Below are 19,438 nucleotides of genomic sequence, written 5' to 3'. Positions count from 1 at the left end.
CTGTGTCTTAACAAGCTATTTATCAGAGATGAGACATCGGTTTTCTAAGAAAACAAACAAAGACTTAATTAGAGGCCACCAAAATCTCCTCACTGTTCTGTAAATGCTTATTCATCGACATAAAAAGAGCAAAAAACGTGTATGACGTTCAATATTTTATTCGTATCAAAATTATTTTTATAAAAATTATCCTAGACACTATGAAACAGTTCGTGTTCTTAAGAAAACAATGCAGTGTCAGTTTCTTAAATAATTTTCACACTTGTAAATATTACATTTTCATCCAATCACCTGATGTTCCATTGAATCTTATGGTTTTCCCTGCAATGTGTTTGCAGCCAATCGCAGGCTGTGTTTCAATCCAGAAATCTGACCTAGTAATTTAGCATGAAACAGTATCCCAGAATGTTCAAATAATTATTCTGATGTCATTATTGGGTCCGTTTTGAAGGTTATAGGTGTTCTATTTATGTCACTATAGTTTACAATAAAAAAACTCTTCTTTTGTTAAACATCAAAAGACTGTATTGTACAGTCCTAAAATAAAATAAAATACAGTCCTATAAAATTTAGTATGAAGTTTAGCCAAGACTAGTAGATGACTCCTTACTTGTATGATAACAGCTTTAATTACAGCAATTATTAATCAATTTTTTGTTTAGATGATTTTAATCATATGAAAAGATACTAAATGAAACGGATAGCCATAGAATAAAGATATCGGTGCCCATATTTTTACTCGATTAAATAAGGAGAAATAAATATTTTTAAAATCAAGCGCAGCTCTATTGAAACAACAACAACAATTAAATCGAAAGTAACAAAGTATAACAATGCCTAACGATTTTAGCCTTGTTTGAAGTTTAATTACGTTTAATCATGCGCTTCTATATTTCTCTGACTTACTGTAAGTAATTTGTATTGATGCCGTATGCATGCAAACACGATTACTAGATGTTTCGGGGCTTAACTATAAAATATCACTGTGTGAACGATTTTTTTCTAGATGATCGAGTAGATGATACTAGATCTGGTCAAAAATTATTTGCAAAGCCATAAGTGTACTGTAATGCTAGTAGAATCTAGTTCCCGTACAAATGCAGAACCCATATTTTTCATATAAAATCTTGATTTTCACTTGCGTTCTTAAATATTGATATCCAATCAACGTAAGTTTCAGACTTTTGTAACTCTGGGGATTCTGTCATTTTTGTATTTTCTGATCGTAAGATAAGTAAATTCATAGCTAACATCCACGGTCTAACACAAAATTTCCTAACAGTCCTAACAACGCAAAGTAGTTCTCACTCAAAACTGCTTAAAAACCAGCCATTTAAAAGAAAGAATAATTTTTAATGTATACTCAACATCACTAATTCCGCGTCATCACTTATCTCACGGTAATGGCATATTTTCATGTGACCATTGTTATAATTGATCAGAATTGACATATTTTATTCAAACACCTTAACAACAAAGTTTCTGTGCAAAATAATTTAAATCTATAGATTTTTACGTAAAACTGAACAACATCTTACAAACTTCTGCAAAAAACAACAATAGTCCATTAAATGTGTGCATACGTCTGAAACAATCATCATTTTCTAAATGTTCTTGTTTGTTGAAAAAATAAATTTTGAGTTACAATGTAAAATTACTTTTTAATATTTAAAATTATGCAAAATAACTTAAAGAAATTTTAACTGAAACATGAGAAAACTGAAATAAAACACCATTACCGCGAGGTAAATGATGACATACTGTTTTCTAAATGGCCGACACACGGTTTACATCTGACAAATTAAAACTAATTTTGATTGAATATATTGTTGTTTCCTTGTGTCATATAGCAGAAAAATGACTAAATGATACAGTTTATGACATTTTTTGTAGTGTAAGTTTATTGTTTGTGTTCTTTACTGTTTTAAAGTGATAAGTACCGTGAACTAAGAGGAGCACAGTATAGGCATTTAACGAATTACAGTGCATTAAAAGTTTAGATTAGTCAACAGAAATATGAGGTTACAATCACAAATTTCGCGGATGAATATCTTTTTTACCCAATGCAAAAATGTTCGGCTATTTCCGTAAAGCTTCGGATTATCATGAATATTATTTTAATCAATGAAAATGCTATTTTTAGTGGAATATATACATGTCGGACTGTTTTCGCTTAATTATTTTCATCAGTGTTAAACAACAGGTTTATCGTGAACAAAATACCTCGAAATTAATAAGGATTACAAACACGAAATGAAAATTCTCAATTTAGAATTACATAATGTATTCGTTTTTATTCAAGGTACATATGTATAACTTTGCCGTGGTGCAGAGGTAAGCGGTCTCGTTGAGGGTGTGAGAGGCCTATGGTTCAAATCCTAGTCGAGACAATTCTATTTTTTTTCATGCAAAATTCCATATGTATCAATCTCAAACTGTTATAGAAGAAAATCAAAACGCTGTCGCTGCGTAAGATGAATTATAGTATATTAAAATAAACTTATACAGGAAAGTACATACAGATAGTCAGTATGATTTAGATTGCAAAAATCAGAAAATACCACAGAGCTGCAGCCCTTTGATTTTCTTTCCCACTATATTAGGGGTGTAACAATACAGCAAAAACCGTATTGCAATATATTGCCATTTTGCTGAAGTGTATTGCAATATATTGCAATACGTATTGTCGTGTATATGTTTTGATGTAAAGATGGAGTAACATTTATATATTATCATTATATGTATATATTTTTAGTAGAAACTTAATAAAAATGTAAGGAATAAATAGAAAGTAGTGTCACACAATTTGATAAACAAAACTAGTCGCGTGTGACCTTTCACATCTGGGCCGCTTATGTAAATTATGCGGCCGCTTATTGACTTTTAAGTGTACTAGTTGTCGGATACTTTTATCTTACGTTGGCGGCAACAAAATTTGCCAATTAAAGATTTTATGTGAAATTTGTACAAAATTAGAGGGCAATTAATTGAAAATGATGATTTTTATAAAATACCGGTTTTCCAAAAATCGTACCGCGGTTCGAAATTAATTTTTTCATATTGCAATATATCGGTATACCGGTAAACCGTTACACCCTTACACTATATATATAATATAACAAGGAATACAACTCAAAATTGCTCAATTCATCGAAAAGTAAAAATAGAATGCAGTATACAACAGCTTTGTTTTCTTTTGATTGTTGGACATTAAATTTCAAGAAAAATGACTCACTTTGATACATGGACAAGATATTATTAAAAATAACCTTTTGAGTTTCATTTTTATACATGTTTGTAAAATTTTGGTTTGTAAAATTACACCTGTAAAACAATATTTAATGCAAACGTATACACAAAGTGACATTTAAGAAAGTTAAATCATGTAATCGGTTAAATATCAATCATCCACCACCATCAATGATGCAATCTGGTACAAATAATTGTAACAATTTTTGTTTGTTTTGATAATTTCTATCCTCGACTTCCATTTTGATATTGCCTGTATGTTCCATGTGTAAATCCAACTTCTATTAGTAACTGTCAATTTCATTGGCTAATGAATAATAATAATCCGGATAATGATGGCGTATAGCCGCAACGAACAGCAGTTTTATCATCAGCCAATGAAAATACTCTCAACATAAACACACCTGCATAATGGACAACAATATAGAAATGTTAGTTATTTCCTGCAATGTTGCAAGTTTTAATGAAGACTTTGTAGTAAAACTTGGGTTATGCAGTGTCTATTCTAGGAATTCAAAAATAGGGGTGATTTTCCCCCATCTATTTCAAAAAAGGGGGGATTTTCAAAATCAAGGGGTGCCAATATAAACTGCCAATGCTAAATCGTCTGCATTAAGTTTACACTGAGGCATTCAACCGATGAAAAAATTAAAACGAAAATATTAATTCAAGGCAGCAGAAGTTGTCCCCCCTTAATTTTTAAACGAAAACAAATTATTATAGCACTGTTGCAATTGATTATAAAGGGATTGACAATACAAACAATCGATCTACCTTTCACCTCGACCTACCTTTCACGTCTAGATCATAGCCAAGCTAGGTAAGCCTAATTTTTTATGCTCCCCGAAAAATTTCGGGGGAGCATATAGTCGGCGCCTTGTCTGTCTGTCCGTCTGTCCGTCCCTCCGTCTGTCCGTCCGTTGTCTTGTCCGGAGCATAACTTGAAAACCCTTGGAGATAATTTGGTGAAACTTCATACAGTGGTAGAGGGCATCGAGGGGGAGTGCAGTGTCAAAGAACCATAACTCTATTTTGCCCGGTTTTTGAATTATCTCCCCTTATAGAAAAATCTTGTCCGGGGCATAACTCTAAAACTATAAGAGATATCAACATGAAACTTTGTAGGTGAATAGATCTCAATGGGTAGATGTGCAGTGCATAAGAACAATAACTCTTTTCATCCTAATTTTGGAGTTATTGCCCTTTGTTAATTTTAATACTTTGAACTTTGTCTGGAACATAACTTGAAAACCCTTAGAGATAATTTGTTGAAACTTCATACAGTGGTAGAGGGCATCGAGGGGGGTGCAGTGTCAAAGAACCATAACTCTATTTTGCCCGGTTTTTGAATTATCTCCCCTTATAGAAAAATCTTGTCCGGGGCATAACTCTAAAACTATAAGAGATATCAACATGAAACTTTGTAGGTGAATAGATCTCAATGGGTTGATGTGCAGTGCATAAGAACAATAACTCTTTTTATCCTAATTTTGGAGTTATTGCCCTTTGTTAATTTTAACACTTTGAACTTGAACTTTGTCGGGAACATAACTTGAAAACCCTTGGAGATAATTTGTTGAAACTTCATACAGTGGTAGAGGACATCGAGGGGGAGTGCAGTGTCAAAGAACCATAACTCTATTTTGCCTGGTTTTTGAATTATCTCCCCTTATAGAAAAATCTTGTCCGGGGCATAACTCTAAAACTATAAGAGATATCAACATGAAACATTGTAGGTAGATAGATCTCATTGAGTAGAGTTGCAGTGCAAAAGAACCATAACTCTGTTAAGCCTTATTTTTGAATAATCTCCCCTTTTAGAAAAATCTTGTCCAGGACATAGCTGTAAAACTATAAGAGATATCAACATGAAACTTTGTAGGTAGATAAATCTCAATGGGTAGATGTGCAGTGCACAAGAATCATAACTCTACCTTGCCTAATTCTGGAGTTATTGCCCTTTGTTTATTTTTACTTTTTGAATTGTCCAGGACATAACTCGGAAATCATAAGAGATATCATCAAGAAACTTTGTAGGTTGATAGATCACATTGATTAGAAGTGCATCGCAAAGAACTCTAACTCTGCCTTGCCTAATTTTGGAATTATTGCACTTCGAACTTTTTCCACGGACATAACTCTGAAACTACAAGAGGTGTACTTTCCTGTGTCCAAAACCTATTCGGGGAGCATCACCCGGCTCAAACCGGGCTCTTGTCTTGATTATTTACTACACTAAAATGGTGCCCAAATGTCAGACCTAGCACACTAGTTCCGGTTGGTACGAAACATTCCGTTAATTTCTGTCAACTCATGTAACCAGTACCATACGGTACTAAATTATTATAATTAGCTTACAGTTACCTCCCTTCGTTTTTCGTTGTAAATGTAAACAAAACAACCAAATATAATGCGGGATGGAAGTTTTACTATTTTATTAACTTTTTTATAGATGCGTGATTTTCACGCACATGATTTTGAATTGTGCACGATCTGTGAAATACTAGCGTGAATCGCACAATCGCATGTCCTAGAATAGACACTGGTTATGACAGGTTCATGTATTAACTTCTAGAATAACATTGATGGAATAGAGGGTATTTCATACAGTTTATATGTGTGAATACATTTTACGAACCGAGGCCACAACTTGTACCCCTTGTTTATATTATATAAATAAGGACAGATTTCCATGTGGTTTAAGGTAAAAAAGGTTTTCATTTTAAATTGCTTTCACCTGTGCCTTATCAAAACATGATCTTTAATTAGCATTTTGGGCTTGCCTCTCTGTACACATGGGCTGAAAGACTCCCATATGACATGTATGTGGCCTGTTAAGGGTTTTTCAATATTACCACCTGTGTACAGATAAGTAGAAAAATACATACTATAATGAAAAGTTAGCTGCCAGTATCCTGATTATACCAGAGGGGAGTGGCCCTATAATCATAATGTGGCTGGGACGACTAGGAAAATGTGCTAGGGTGCTTGGGCCCCTAGCACAGTCTGAGAGTGACAGCTGTGAAGGCAGGCCCTTTGCTGGCATAACAGTCCTTTTCTGGGCTACATTAACCTCCTTTTCATATTATCTCAGGTCACTTTCTTGCATGTCAGACATGATTATGTACCATTTACACCGGTGCTAGAAAAGCCCTGTCTTACACCCACCATGGAAGACAAGTCCCGTGCTTTAGATGTCATTGTCACGAGCCTTTTATGAATGAATTTAGGATGACGTCACTTAACCTTTATGAATGAAGTTGTAAGTTCATACGCTACTTTAAAAAAAAAGAACGTAATGAGAATATCATTTTTCTTAATTTCTGTTCTGAAAATAATTGATATGTAATATGCAAGAAAAAGAATCAAACACCGGCTGTCGGTATAGATAGGAATATCTAGCTCTCGTGTAACTGTTTAAGCGGAAACTTGGCAGGGCCTTGTTAGTATGTTACAGCCGTAAACAGTTACCCTTGATATTCCGGTCTGTACCGGCACCCAGTGTTAGATGCTTATAATATACAAATTTGGTTTTCATGCTACTTTTGGCTCAAAATTCATTTCTTTGCTAATACTCTGTGGAAATTGCATGAAGGTAAATTATCACCAATTTGTGCTTCAAAATTAACCTATTAGGGGCATGACTGGTGACATGTCCATCATCCGTTCTCAACAGCAAAAGCTGATTTTGTGCTTCAATTGGCTGATGGACCTGCATTAAACATAGAAAACCAGGGCCAAAAAAGCTTTCTTTGTAGAGGCAGAATTTAAGCTGCTTCCCCCAACCAAACTAGCCTCTTTTTTACCACAGTTTGGTTCTTAAAATTCCCAATTCTTTCGAAATTTCCCATAGAATTTAGAACAAAATTAAATGATGGTGTTGATTAAGGTCTTTTACTGCCTTTTTAGTATTTCCCAGTGCTTTTTGCTGTTCTATTTTGAAGAACTTGTTAAAAGTTTGTGTAAAATTTGAGACCCCTTTTCCCAAAGTATGCCATAATCAGGCATTATTTCCCCAAAAATGGTGTTTTGGCCCTGAATACTTACATAAATATTCGAATCTTGTCCTATATTATCAAGTGTGTAATTGAAAAAATGTCATGCATACAAGCACTTGATTGCAGGTAAAAAATGCTTTGGGATTACAGTACCAGGTGATAGATACAAGGGTTAAGTCCATGCTGTATTTCCAGATTGACATCTGTACCTCTATAAATGAAAAATGGAACCAATATAACAACATTGTATAATTTTTCTATATTCAGTTATAATCTACTTTCCTTTCATACAAAATAATGGGGAATTTCGGTACCCAATATCAGGCATCATAACTAAGAGTTATTCTAAGTTTAAAACATAATAGGATTTCCATATTTGTAATGAGCTGAATATTTATGTATAACAAAAAGTTTTTGGGGGAGGGAGCGTATTAAAAAAAGTTTTTAAATAACAACAATTTTTTGTACGGGAAAAACACACTTGCCAGCATAGTTTCCTGATAAAAGAAACAGTGGCTTCACTGATGATGAGTGAACCCACATGGCCAGCAATCCTTTGAATATTGGTCCAACATATTAACCTTTAATTCCAAACTGCCATGTTTATGCTCCAATTTAAGGTGGGGTGGGCATTTAGATTTACCCTTGTCCGTCTGTCTGTCTGTCCATCCGTTCTCATTTTGTGTTGCACATACCTCAAAAAGTATTTGACCTAGAGTCATGAAACTTTACAGGATTGTTGATCAGCATGTGTAGTTGTGCACTTGGGTATTTTCGTGTGGATTTATTTAGAATTTTTTAGAGTTATTGCCTTTGACTTACAGTAGTATAAATTTGCAATTTTCAACTTGTTCATGCATAGCTCAAAAAGTATTTGACCTGTAGGCCTGAAAGTTTACAAGAATGTTGGTCAGCATGTTGGGGTTCCCTTGTGGATTTATTCAGTATTTACTTAGTAAAGATTTTTAGTTTTCAACTTGTGGCTCATATAGCTCAAAAATATTTGACCTTTAGTGGAGTGTGGGTGCACCTGTGTCCTATATACACATTTCTAGTTTAAGAATTGTTTTAATAACAATAAAATCAACATTTATTAAATGGGATTCAAATAATATTGATAACAAAATGACAATCAATATTAATAATTTGATAGAATTTACCGCAAAAAGCCAAAATTTTTGAACATCACTTGCCAATATTTCTGGGTACTGCTAAAAATTAGACTTAGAAAAGCTTGTTTTAAATCCCTCTTTCTTGTATGATAATGGGCTAGCAGTTCATCTAGATTATTGATGTTCTTATTATCATTAGTATCATTACTTGATGACAGGCCTGTCTGTATGGGTAAGCACCATACTTAAATGTAATTAAAACAGACTACCAGAACAAGCAAATATCATAGAACTGTCTTACCATGGCCTCCATTCTTCAGCAGTCTTTTGTCTACCAAGACTTTATATTACTGTTTTATTTCAGGTATTTTGTTAATACATTGAAGATGATTATCATGAGGATAAGTGTAAAACACTTGACTTCTGCACTCAACTGATTTGGTTATTGAATATGACAGAAATGCATTAATTGAACAATGAATACTTTGGAAAGTGTCACAAGTTGAAATTACGGATTGCAGAAATTATAGAAATATGCCAATTGCAGAAAGTGACTTCAAAGCTGAAGAACTTGACTCGATTATTAATGTGATTGGACTTAAACCTAGTGATCCACTAGATGGTTTTGGAGGCAAGTCTCACTTACAATGTTTCATAGATAACAAAATGTTGCAGTAGTATTGTACTTGTACATCATTATTGATTTTCTGTAAATGATTTATATGAACATTTTATTTACATATAAAAAAATAGAGCAAAACCATAATGTTATGTATTGGTAATTGAATAATTTTAAGTGTTTTTCTTTGATTTTATGCAGGTTCAGTCACACTTATAGTGTTAAGTTCCTGTACCAATTAGTTTTTGTACCATCAATTTCTGTACTTACAGTTTTTTTACCTTTAGTTTCTGTATCTAGAGTTTATGTTCCTTTATTTTCTGTACTTATAGTTTTTATATCTTTAGTTTCTGTATCTATAGTTTCTGTATGTTAATTTTCTGTACTTATAGTTTTTATACCTTTAGTTTCTGTATCTATAGTTTCTGTTCCTTTATTTTCAGTACTTATTGGTTTAACATCTTTAAATTCTGTATCTATAGTTTCTGTTCCTTTATTTTCTGTACTAGTAGTTTTTATACCTATAGTTTCTGTATTTAAAGTTTCTGTTCCTTTAGTTTTTGTACTAATAGTTTTTATGCCTCTAATTTCTGTACCTTTAGTTTCTGTTCCATTATTTCTGTACCTTTAGTTTCTGTACTAATAGTTATTATACCTTTAGTTTATATACCTTTAATTTATGAACCTTTAGTTTCTGTACCTTCAGTTTCTGTACACTGATAGTCTTTATACCTTTAGTTTCTGTAATTTTAGTTTTTATATCTTTAGTTAAAAAATTTGTTCCTTTATTTTCTGTACCTTTAGCTTCTGTACAAATAGTTTTTTTATACCTTTACTTTCTCTACCTTTCAGTTTCTGTACCTTTAGTTTTTGTACTAACAGTTTTTATACCTTTAGTTTCTATACCAATAGTTTTTGTTACCTTTAGTTTCTGTTCCTTTATTTTCTGTACCATCAATTTCTGTACTAACAGTTTCTGTTCCTTTAGTAATGTAATATTACTTTTTAACCATTCATTTCTGTACTGATAGTTTTTATAAATTTAGATTCTGTACCTTTTGTTTCTATACAGTCAATTTCAGTACATGTACTTATAGTTTCTGTACCTTTAGATTTCTGGTGAAACAGAATAGGGGTAATGTTTGCATGTTTTTTGAACTCGTAAAGTTTTCAAAATAAATTTTCAAAGTTTGATTTCATTTGAAATTGTGTTTTCTTGCCTGAATAATGTAAAGTTGTATTCAATGCATGTAATATAAACCATATTTAATTATATTTGTAGAAATATGGTACCAAGTGTTCCTGTGGGCATTGTTTTCCTCCATGTTTGTACACATTATAGCAGCATTGATTGCCTTGTGTAAACTAAGGAAGCATAAGATTGGCAGATGGATACCTCTGGGTATATTTGCAATGGGAGTGCTGTCCCCTATCACCCTTGGAGCAGTTAGCAGTAAGTGTGTTTTTTTAGTTTGGCTCCAGTCAATTTTAACCATTGTCATTCGCGTTCCTAGCAAAGGGGAAAGTGGGGGATGGATAGGAGAAACGGGTCGTGTTTTTATCTTTTGTCTGTGCCTGAACCACTGCCAGGCTTTGTGTCGGCCAGTCATATCAAGAAATTTAACACAGTAGGGCAGGCCCTTTATTTGAGAGTCAGACCCCTTTCCAGGAAGGGAGGGATGGGATGGCAGTTGTCTGTGGTTTAAGTTGAATGAGGGGGTTACTTACCACATTCATATCACTTCATTTATTAACCAATGTCAGTGATAGATTGTGGCAGTTTGGTCAGGTGACATTCTGATATTTTCTGCTTTCCTGTTCAGGGAAGGCTTATGGAGGTACCCAATGCATTATTTCATGGTTGGTTTCAAGCCTAAGTGAAACTTATCATCTTTCTCAAGAATGCTGGCTTACTATTGCAGAAGAACTTAACAGCCCTCATATGTATCAGAATGATTCAAAAACCCATTATGTCTTGAGGGCCAAAAACTTAATTTAAGCAGCCCTTAACTTGTCAGTCACAGATGTCAAAATTACTATTTTCATTATGAATTATACTTGAATGATTGGTCTTTTGTTTGAAATAAAAAAAAATAATTACACACCTCCTCAATTGTTTGTGGACAGGTCTATGTGTCCACTTTGTCACATGCAATTTGTGACCAGGTCTTTCCATAACAGAAATACCTTGTGCACAGTCGATATCCTATACTTAAATTACTTTACAGCATGTTAAGTTTGAATTGTTTCAAAATATTTTTGTATATATATTAAGACACTGCATTTTTAGGTCTATACATATCATGGATGAATAAATTTATATCCACATCATTTCAGTATAAAATGTGTATGAATATCTTGTTATTTATTTTCAGGTGCAGCTATAGCCGGATTTTACAGGGCCTCAGATGTGGAGATGATGCCTTTCTATGCTTTACTATGGGGACTCGGACAAACCATAATTGGAATGGTGTTTTCATTTACAAGAATTCTAGCAACCTTGTGATATATTGACCTTAAACCTGTAGAATTTATGTAATAGACTGGTTGTGTTATGAATTTGGAACTTACCTTAAGAAATACAGAAGGATCTTAAAAATCGAAGATCCAAAAATGCAGAGAAACAATATACAGCAGCAACTTTAATAGGTTATTAAGAAGCCACTTAAATTTTGACATTGACTATTGGATGAAAGCAGTCCTGTATGATTTCAAAGGAGTTTAATTGCAGAAGAAGTCATCTGTGAATTTTCCGCTTATTTCACATGACACTGAGACTTAGGGGCGTCCGTGGCCGAGTGGTTAAGGTTGTTGACTTCAAACCACTTGCCCCTCACCTCTGTGGGTTCAAATCCCGACAGGGACTTTGGATTCTTTCATGTGAGGAAGCTATCCAGCTAGCTTACGGAACGTTGGTGGTTCTACTCAGGTACCTGAAATAATGCACAGAAGGGCACCTGAGGTCTTCCTCCACCAATAAAGCTGGAATGTCGCGATATGACCTATACTGTGTCGATGTGACGTAAAACCCAAAACAAACAAACAAACACTGAGACTTGTAGACAATGCTGGTAATAGTAGCTAATTCGGAACTTGGCAAATGTGGGTTTTTCCAAGCTAGTTCTCGGTTACAAACAAACTTTTACTGTTATACTTCAATATAGCTTCACGGTGCTTTATCTTCACATGGGCACTATTGTTCACAATAATATTGTCAACCTGTAGCACTTATTATTAAAGCTGTAACTGTAAAGATTTGTTTGTAACTGTGGATTATCTTAAAATATATTTTATTGGGGAGTTAGTCTATATAGTTTGACCAATCTCTATACTAACGGCATATTTAGACAAAGTGTGCAGTTTCTTTAATTACATCAGTTTTTAGCTCACCTGTCACAAAGTGACATGGTGAGCTTTTGTGATTGCTTTTCCTCTGGCGTCCAGCCATAAATTTTTACTTTAAACAACATCTCCTCATAAACCGCTAAGCCAATTTCATCCAAACTTCACAGGAATGTTTCTTTGGTAGTCAACTTTAAAAATTGTTAAAAGAATTTAATTCCATGCAAAACTCTGATTGCCATGGCAATCGAAATAAAAACTGAAAATACCTTGAGCTAAACCTTTTGCAACTCTATTGTATACGTCAAGGGGTAGTCCAAATAATAAAAAAAAAACGTTATTTAACATGCTATATTTATCATTGTAAAATGTGAATATCATATTAATGATGGAAAAAACATGAAATAGGTTTCGTTATAGACTAGTCACGGGTCAAATTTTGTCATGAAATTGAGAGCGATTCACGAGTCGAAGTCCCGATGTGTCGAAGTTTTTACGCAAGTCCCTTCAACTTCGACTTACCGAAGTTCTACTGTAGTAAAAACTTAAAAAATCTTTAAAAAAAACAAATAGCTAGAACTAAGATATTAAGCATGTAACATCTTCTAGTGGGTGTCTTCCAAGTTTGTTCAAATAAAAGCCCTGGGGTCAAAATTGGCCCCGCCCCAGGGATTCATTGTTTTTCCCTTTATGTATATCGTAAAAAAAAATTGAAAAATTTTCTATTTAAAAAACCAAACAAGCTAGAGCTAAGATATTTAGCATGAAACATCTTCTAATAGGTGTCTACCGAGTTTGTTAAAAAAAAGGGCCCAGGGTTTGAAATTGGGCCCACTTGGTGGGGGTGGGGGTTATTGATTTTTCATACGTGTATAGTAAAAACTTTAAAAATCTTCTTTAAAAAAAAAACCTAAAGAGCTAGAGTTTAGATACTAACATGAAATATCTTCTAGTAAGTTTCTACCATGTTTGTTCAAATAAAAGCCCTGGGTCAAAATTGGCCCTGCCCGGGGAGGGGGATGGGGTTGTTGTTTTTCCCTGTATGTGTATAGTAAAAACATAAAAAAATCCTCTTTTAGAAACCCCAAAGAGCTAGAACTTAGATATTAAAATTGGCCCCACCCTTGGGGCCTATTTTCAGGTGAGCAATTTCAGGGCCATCTTGTTTATGAAAAGTTTGAAAATGTATTCTTATGTAAAGATATTGTGAATTAAACAAAGAAATTTATTTAGACATTGCCAACAGCAGTTACAATTCCACCTAAATTGCCAAAAAAAAGGGCACAGTAAGCAGAAATAGTCATTTCTGTATTAGTCACAAGCTAAAAATATGGTCATAAAAACTGCAAAATCAGTCATTAATCGCAAAAGTGTGTAAGTCATCACTAGAAACTTTAATCTTTTTACTTTTCTTAAAATCTTAGAACCTATTTCTCAAGCTTGATTTTCTTGAAATATAAATTATTCACTTCCCAATATTCATCTTCAGAATTCATTTTCATGACAGTTAGCATGAATCTTGGAGGCATATGTTGCTTGAATGTGTGACAGAATTACAGTTTTGAAATTGAATGCCTGTCTTTGAAGTACATGCAGTTATGTTAATTTGTTTACAGTGATACTGAATAATTTAACCAACTGATTGATGTGATTTATGCTTCACCAGTGACTTGTGCATTATGTTATTTATTTCAATTTATTATGTTAAATTGTGCTTCAAGAATTATTTTGAAATTGTAAACTTTCGTAACTATTACATGCATATATCTTTACTTTTGTAGATATTATCAATACTTTATTTTGAATAACTGCAAAATTTCTGCATTCAAGATTTAAAACTGTTTTTGAAGGGCTTATCTTGTAATAATTGAAAATATGCAAAGTAAAATATGAGCTGTGCCATGACAAAACCAACATAATGGGTTTGCGACCAGCATGGATCCAGACCAGCCTGAGCCAGTCTGATCAGGATCTATGCTGTTCGCTATCAGTTTCTCTACCTGTTATAGGGTTTGTAAGCGAACAGCATGGGTCCTGATCAGACTGCACGGATGTGCAGGCTGGTCTGGATCCATGCTGGTCGCAAACCCATTATGTTGGTTTTGTCATGGCACAGCTCATATCATTCTATAATGGAAAAACCATAGAATTTCAAAAATTGTAAACATCATGGAAATGCTACTGTGTCAGCTTTGAAAATGTCTGAAATCAAAATATCTGCCAAAGTAATCATGAAAAATTGTATGTCACATGCAAATCATTCATTAGAAATGTTTGTTCAAGCAATTTTTATTTTTATTCTCTGTTCAAATATTGATGAGGAAGAAAAAGGTATGCTTATGTGTCATTAATATTAATGTTCACTGTAAGTTTTAATTTATGTATTTATCACATACCTGTGCCGATTTTTCTACTCCTTAAAAATGGTATTGCATGGCCATGCATATATTTTGGCGTGAATTCATTAGCGTTATACAAACAGTGTAAAGACATGCTAAATGTTAGCGTTATACTATATTCAAGTCAATGAAAAAATGACTCTTTTTTCACTTTAAATGGTCTTTATTATTGGTATATCATATATAGAATAGTTAATTCATGCAAGTTTATTACTGAGATTATCAAACTTGTTTTAAAATAATATTATGCTTGTCAGAGTCTCGCATAATATAGTTTTATTCATCTTATGCAATAAATTCAGTATTGAACTTTCACTTATTCAATATCCTCTATTTATTTAAATATATTGGAAAATTGTATGATCATATTAACTTGATGTGGCATCTCAGGGAATCATGGGAAAAAAACATTAGATACTTGTCCACGTAATGGAAATACCACATATTTGATAAATTAAATTATGCTCAAGCCCTGAATAGGTAAACCATTTTATTACATGCTTTTCGGTGGTTTATAGAAATATATCAGTGATATAAAACAGGTAATTTCACTGTTTGAAACAGTGAAATTACCACTTTGATAATTTCACTGTTTTGAATTTAAGCCCCTTACGTTTGTTTCCGTGAAATACCAGCGTGCACAGTACTGGGTACCAACTTAATGACGTGACGTCGTAAATGACGTCACGTTATATTATTATTTGGCGCGCTTTTCATTCAGTATTAAGTTTAATGTCTTTTAAAAACGTTTCTTTGCATATAATAAAAAGAAAATTTGTAAAGTTTAGTGTAAGATCGAAATATATTTCACCTTGTGAACACCAAAAGTTCATATTTCACTCGTGGCTGCGCCACTCGTGAAATATACCTTTTGGTGCTCACTCGGTGAAATATATTCCGATCTTACACTGAACTAAACAAATATCCTCTATATTATTGTAGTCAAAGGTAAAAAAAAATGGTTTTAATTTCTAATGAATTTCTGACAACAAAAATTACACAGTAATTGTTCTTGTAGTTATTCAAACAATAATGTAATTAATTATTATTTATGCAAGAAAGATTACTTTGTAGTTATTCTGACAACAAAAAGTACTTGATAAATTTTATGGAAACAACGATTATTTTGTAGATGTTCAGACAACAAAGATTATTCAGTAGTTGTTCTGACAACAAATATTACTCAGTTGTTGTTCTGACAACAAATATTACTCAGAAGATGTTCTGACAACAAAGATTATTTTGTAGTTGTTCTGATAACAAATAATACTCAGTAGAATGTTCTGCCAACAAAAATTACTCATTTGTTTTTATGACAACAAAAACTTCAGTAGTTGTTTTGACATTAAAAAATAATTTGGTAGTTATTTTGACAACAACAAAAAATTACTCAGTAGTTATTCTGACAACAAATATTACTCAGGAGTTATTTTCAGAGCAAAAATATTCAGTGATTAGTCTGAAAACCAAATTTCTTAGAAATTACCCAGTAGTTATTCTGACAACAAATTATCAGTAGTTATCCTGACAACAAATATGCAGTAGATATTCTGACAATAAAATCTAACTTAGTAGTTAATCTAATGGTAAAAATTATTCATGAGTTATTTCTGACAAGATATTTTAAGATTTTTCTTTGTTACTTTAAAAAGAATGCTTAATGTATAACTTATTAAGTGCTAAATTTATTATACAGCATTTTGGCATTTTCCAACTATTTTGAGAAAAGACTGTTTGTTGGCTTGATAGCAAGATAAGATGATTTTTTAGAAATTGGAAAATGTTAAATAATTGCCTTATGAATTTATTACTTTTAAGTTTCACACATATGTTTGATCACATGTCAATGGTTAAGAAAACCAGTCAAAACAATTCAATTTTTCAAAGCAGTTTCATTTTTGCTAGCTATTTGGGAATGTTTTTTGACACAAGAAAAAAATAGGGAATGCAGCCTATAATAACTGCTGGCAATGGAAAGTAAAATGTAATGCCCTGAATCTAGATGGGTGATACTTTTTGCAGATTGTTAGAATGAATCCATCAAACTGTTTACTTTCATGAGTTATTATATTCTTTATGGGTGATATTCACATATTTGAAGATATCAAATACAATATTTGGATTAATTTTTAATTTTTGGAATTAGAACAAATTGCATAATGTATTATTATTTTGTTTCAACATCAACTTGGTTTTTGTGCAATATCATTCATTAGCTCTACTTTTTCAAAGAAAAATTTTGAGCAATTGCTACAGTCCGGTTGTCTTTCCTGTTGTAGTAAAAATTATCTTTAATGTTTGCCATTATTATATTTATTCATGCATGGGTTATTTTCATACTTGGACACAACAATTTTTTGGACAAGACCTTCAAGTTGACCTTGACTCTTAAATGACTTTCACCTTCAAGGTCAAATGTTTGAATTTTGCTTGATATTTGCTATATTTTGTTGTAACTTTGTTATTTATGGAGTGATGGTCTTAATACTTTTTGACACAGTTTGGGACAAGTTAATAAAGAAGACAAAATTGATAATTTGTGAATTTGACTTTAAAGGTCAAATTAATGAATTTTGCTTGATTTCTGCTTTAATTGATTATAACATTGTGTATTTATGAATGTATTGGGTTCATACTTGAGCACAACTACCTGAAGGACAATGTTATAAAAAAGATCAAACTCAGTTTAGCCATGACCTTTAAATGATCTTGATTGTTTGTTATGATCTATTAACAGATTTGATTTATATTAAGACAAAAGAACCCTATTGACAAAACCCGAATTTTGAAAAATTAAAATTGACCTAGTCTGTCAATGTCAAATTATAAACATTTGCTTAAACTGTCCTAACTTTGTTATTTACAGACTTGATTCATACTTGGATAAAAGAACATTTGACAAAACTGACATGATTATTTATTCTGATATGACCGTGACCTTTAATTGATCTTAACTGACAAGGTCAAATTATTAAAATTTGTTTAAATTGTCATAATTTTGTTATTAAATGAAGATTTTATTCATGAGGACAAAACATACATATTATTCTAATATGGTCAAGGTCAAGTTATTGAAATTTACTTAAATTGTCATAATTTGTTATTTACATACATAATTGATTTATCCTTGGACAAAAAAAAAACAAAAATGACAAAACTGACATGATGAATTATTTTGAAATGACATCGACCTTTTATTGACCTTTTCCGTCAAATGAATTTTACTTGTCATAACTTTGTTATTTATTTTTGACTTTTATTCATTCTTGGACAAAAGAGTGACAAAACTAGCATGATGAGGAACTCAAATGTGATCTTTTACGTTTGAATGACCTTGACTGTCAAGATCAAGTGTGAAAAAATGTTTTGTAGCAGAACTCTGTAACAAATATTCTTCTGATGTGTTTGACTTTAGAAATAAGGAAAAGTCGAGCATGTCAACCCCCACCCCCAGGTGGTGTCTCCTGTTTTAAATATAGTTATTATCCAGATGTATTTCAATTATGTAAGTTATGATCTCAATAAAATGTAAACATTTATTACAAGGTTTCCTGGTTTTTGAAAGAAAGAAGTATACATTGTCTTTTATTAGTACTTTTTGTATGGCAAAAAGAATTTAACTGGTTGTTTGTTGAATATCTGTGTCTTGAATCGAGGGGAAAATTTGAAACTACTTTTCAGAATTGTTAAACATAATGAGATGATCATGATGTGCAGAAAGCAGGCTCCTTGGATCAAGGTCACACTTGGTTATTATGTATGAATTTCAATATTTCATGTCCGCTCTGTATCTTTTGAACTGATGGAAGGAACTTATAACTGTTTGGCAGAAAAAAAAACTTTAATCATGATTTGAAGATGTTCAGATTGAAAAGTTTGGTCTTTCTTAGAAAAAAGTCAAGGTCACTCTCGTTCATTCATATCTGTTTTTATGTTCAAACTTCAAAAGTTGGAGAATACTTTTATTAGATTAGTAACTTTGTATATCTGTCTTGTAAGGTTCAACGCCCAAACCCAAGCTCAAAGCTCGGGGGAGAGGTCAGCGGTGCATGGTTAATTTTTTTTTTTGATCGACGATTATCTTTCTTCTTTATATCCTTAGATCGACTTAAAATTTGAACAGCAACATCATGGAGACAAGACCCATCTAAAACTGAGGTCTGTTGTATTTTGAATGATCACGAAACAGTGGTCTTACAATTTTATGAAAATGTTTTTAAGTAATGTCTGGCAAAAACGCAATTTAGAACACGTTCCTACAGGAATTGACGCCATGTTAGCCATGAAATAATGAACGCTACGTTCTAACACAAGGGAAATGACAGCAAGATGCCCGCATAAAATGTTCACTTTTTCGACCGGCGATTAGGTTCTTTAACGAAATAGAATCTATAACATTTTGTTAAAACCTCAATTTCTCGAGTCAATCCTTAAAATACCATTTGTCTAATTTCTTGTAGGATGTTTTTTGCAATAATTTGGAGGGTCTTATTTACCAAAGCCCTGACACAAGCCAAATGTTCGGAAAGTTTACGAGTGACATGGTCGTTATTTAGACAGGCGAATAATTATTGCTGTATAGAAAGTTCATAAATTTTCGTAAAAACATCATGTTGTCCAGGCAACCGTTAAAATATCATTTGTCTGATCCCGCTGCTGATTCAATTTTGTATTTGTTTAGAGGGTCTTCTTTGCGCAATATAATGATCAAAGCCATTA

The 19,438-nt window shown here is 32.6% G+C and overlaps 1 protein-coding gene across 1 annotated transcript; it reads left to right on the top strand.

Moving 5' to 3' along the window:
* The first annotated feature begins 760 nt into the window (after positions 1-760).
* Positions 761-18,258, top strand: LOC132727756 (transmembrane protein 170A-like). The gene is made up of 4 exons (XM_060713334.1): positions 761-907; positions 8,724-8,990; positions 10,261-10,431; positions 11,354-18,258. Exons 2-4 carry the CDS (start codon positions 8,894-8,896, stop codon positions 11,482-11,484), a joined length of 399 nt encoding a protein of 132 aa, XP_060569317.1. The 5' UTR covers positions 761-907; positions 8,724-8,893; the 3' UTR covers positions 11,485-18,258.
* Positions 18,259-19,438: the final 1,180 nt, after the last annotated feature.

The sequence above is a fragment of the Ruditapes philippinarum genome, unplaced genomic scaffold (genome assembly GCF_026571515.1).
Source record: "Ruditapes philippinarum isolate M1 unplaced genomic scaffold, ASM2657151v2 ctg7176_1_1_1_1, whole genome shotgun sequence".
Taxonomy (NCBI): Eukaryota; Metazoa; Mollusca; class Bivalvia; order Venerida; family Veneridae; genus Ruditapes; species Ruditapes philippinarum.
Note: the sequence above shows the minus strand (reverse complement) of the source record. Positions and strands in the feature narration are given on the sequence as shown.

Excerpts from the sequence above, each read along its gene's own strand:
- LOC132727756 (XM_060713334.1), top strand. The coding sequence starts at position 8,894 with ATGCCAATTGCAGAAAGTGACTTCAAAGCTGAAGAACTTGACTCGATT. Across the intron at positions 8,991-10,260 it reads TCCACTAGATGGTTTTGGAG|AAATATGGTACCAAGTGTTC; the intron begins GCAAGTCTCACT and ends TTATATTTGTAG. Across the intron at positions 10,432-11,353 it reads CACCCTTGGAGCAGTTAGCA|GTGCAGCTATAGCCGGATTT; the intron begins GTAAGTGTGTTT and ends ATTTATTTTCAG.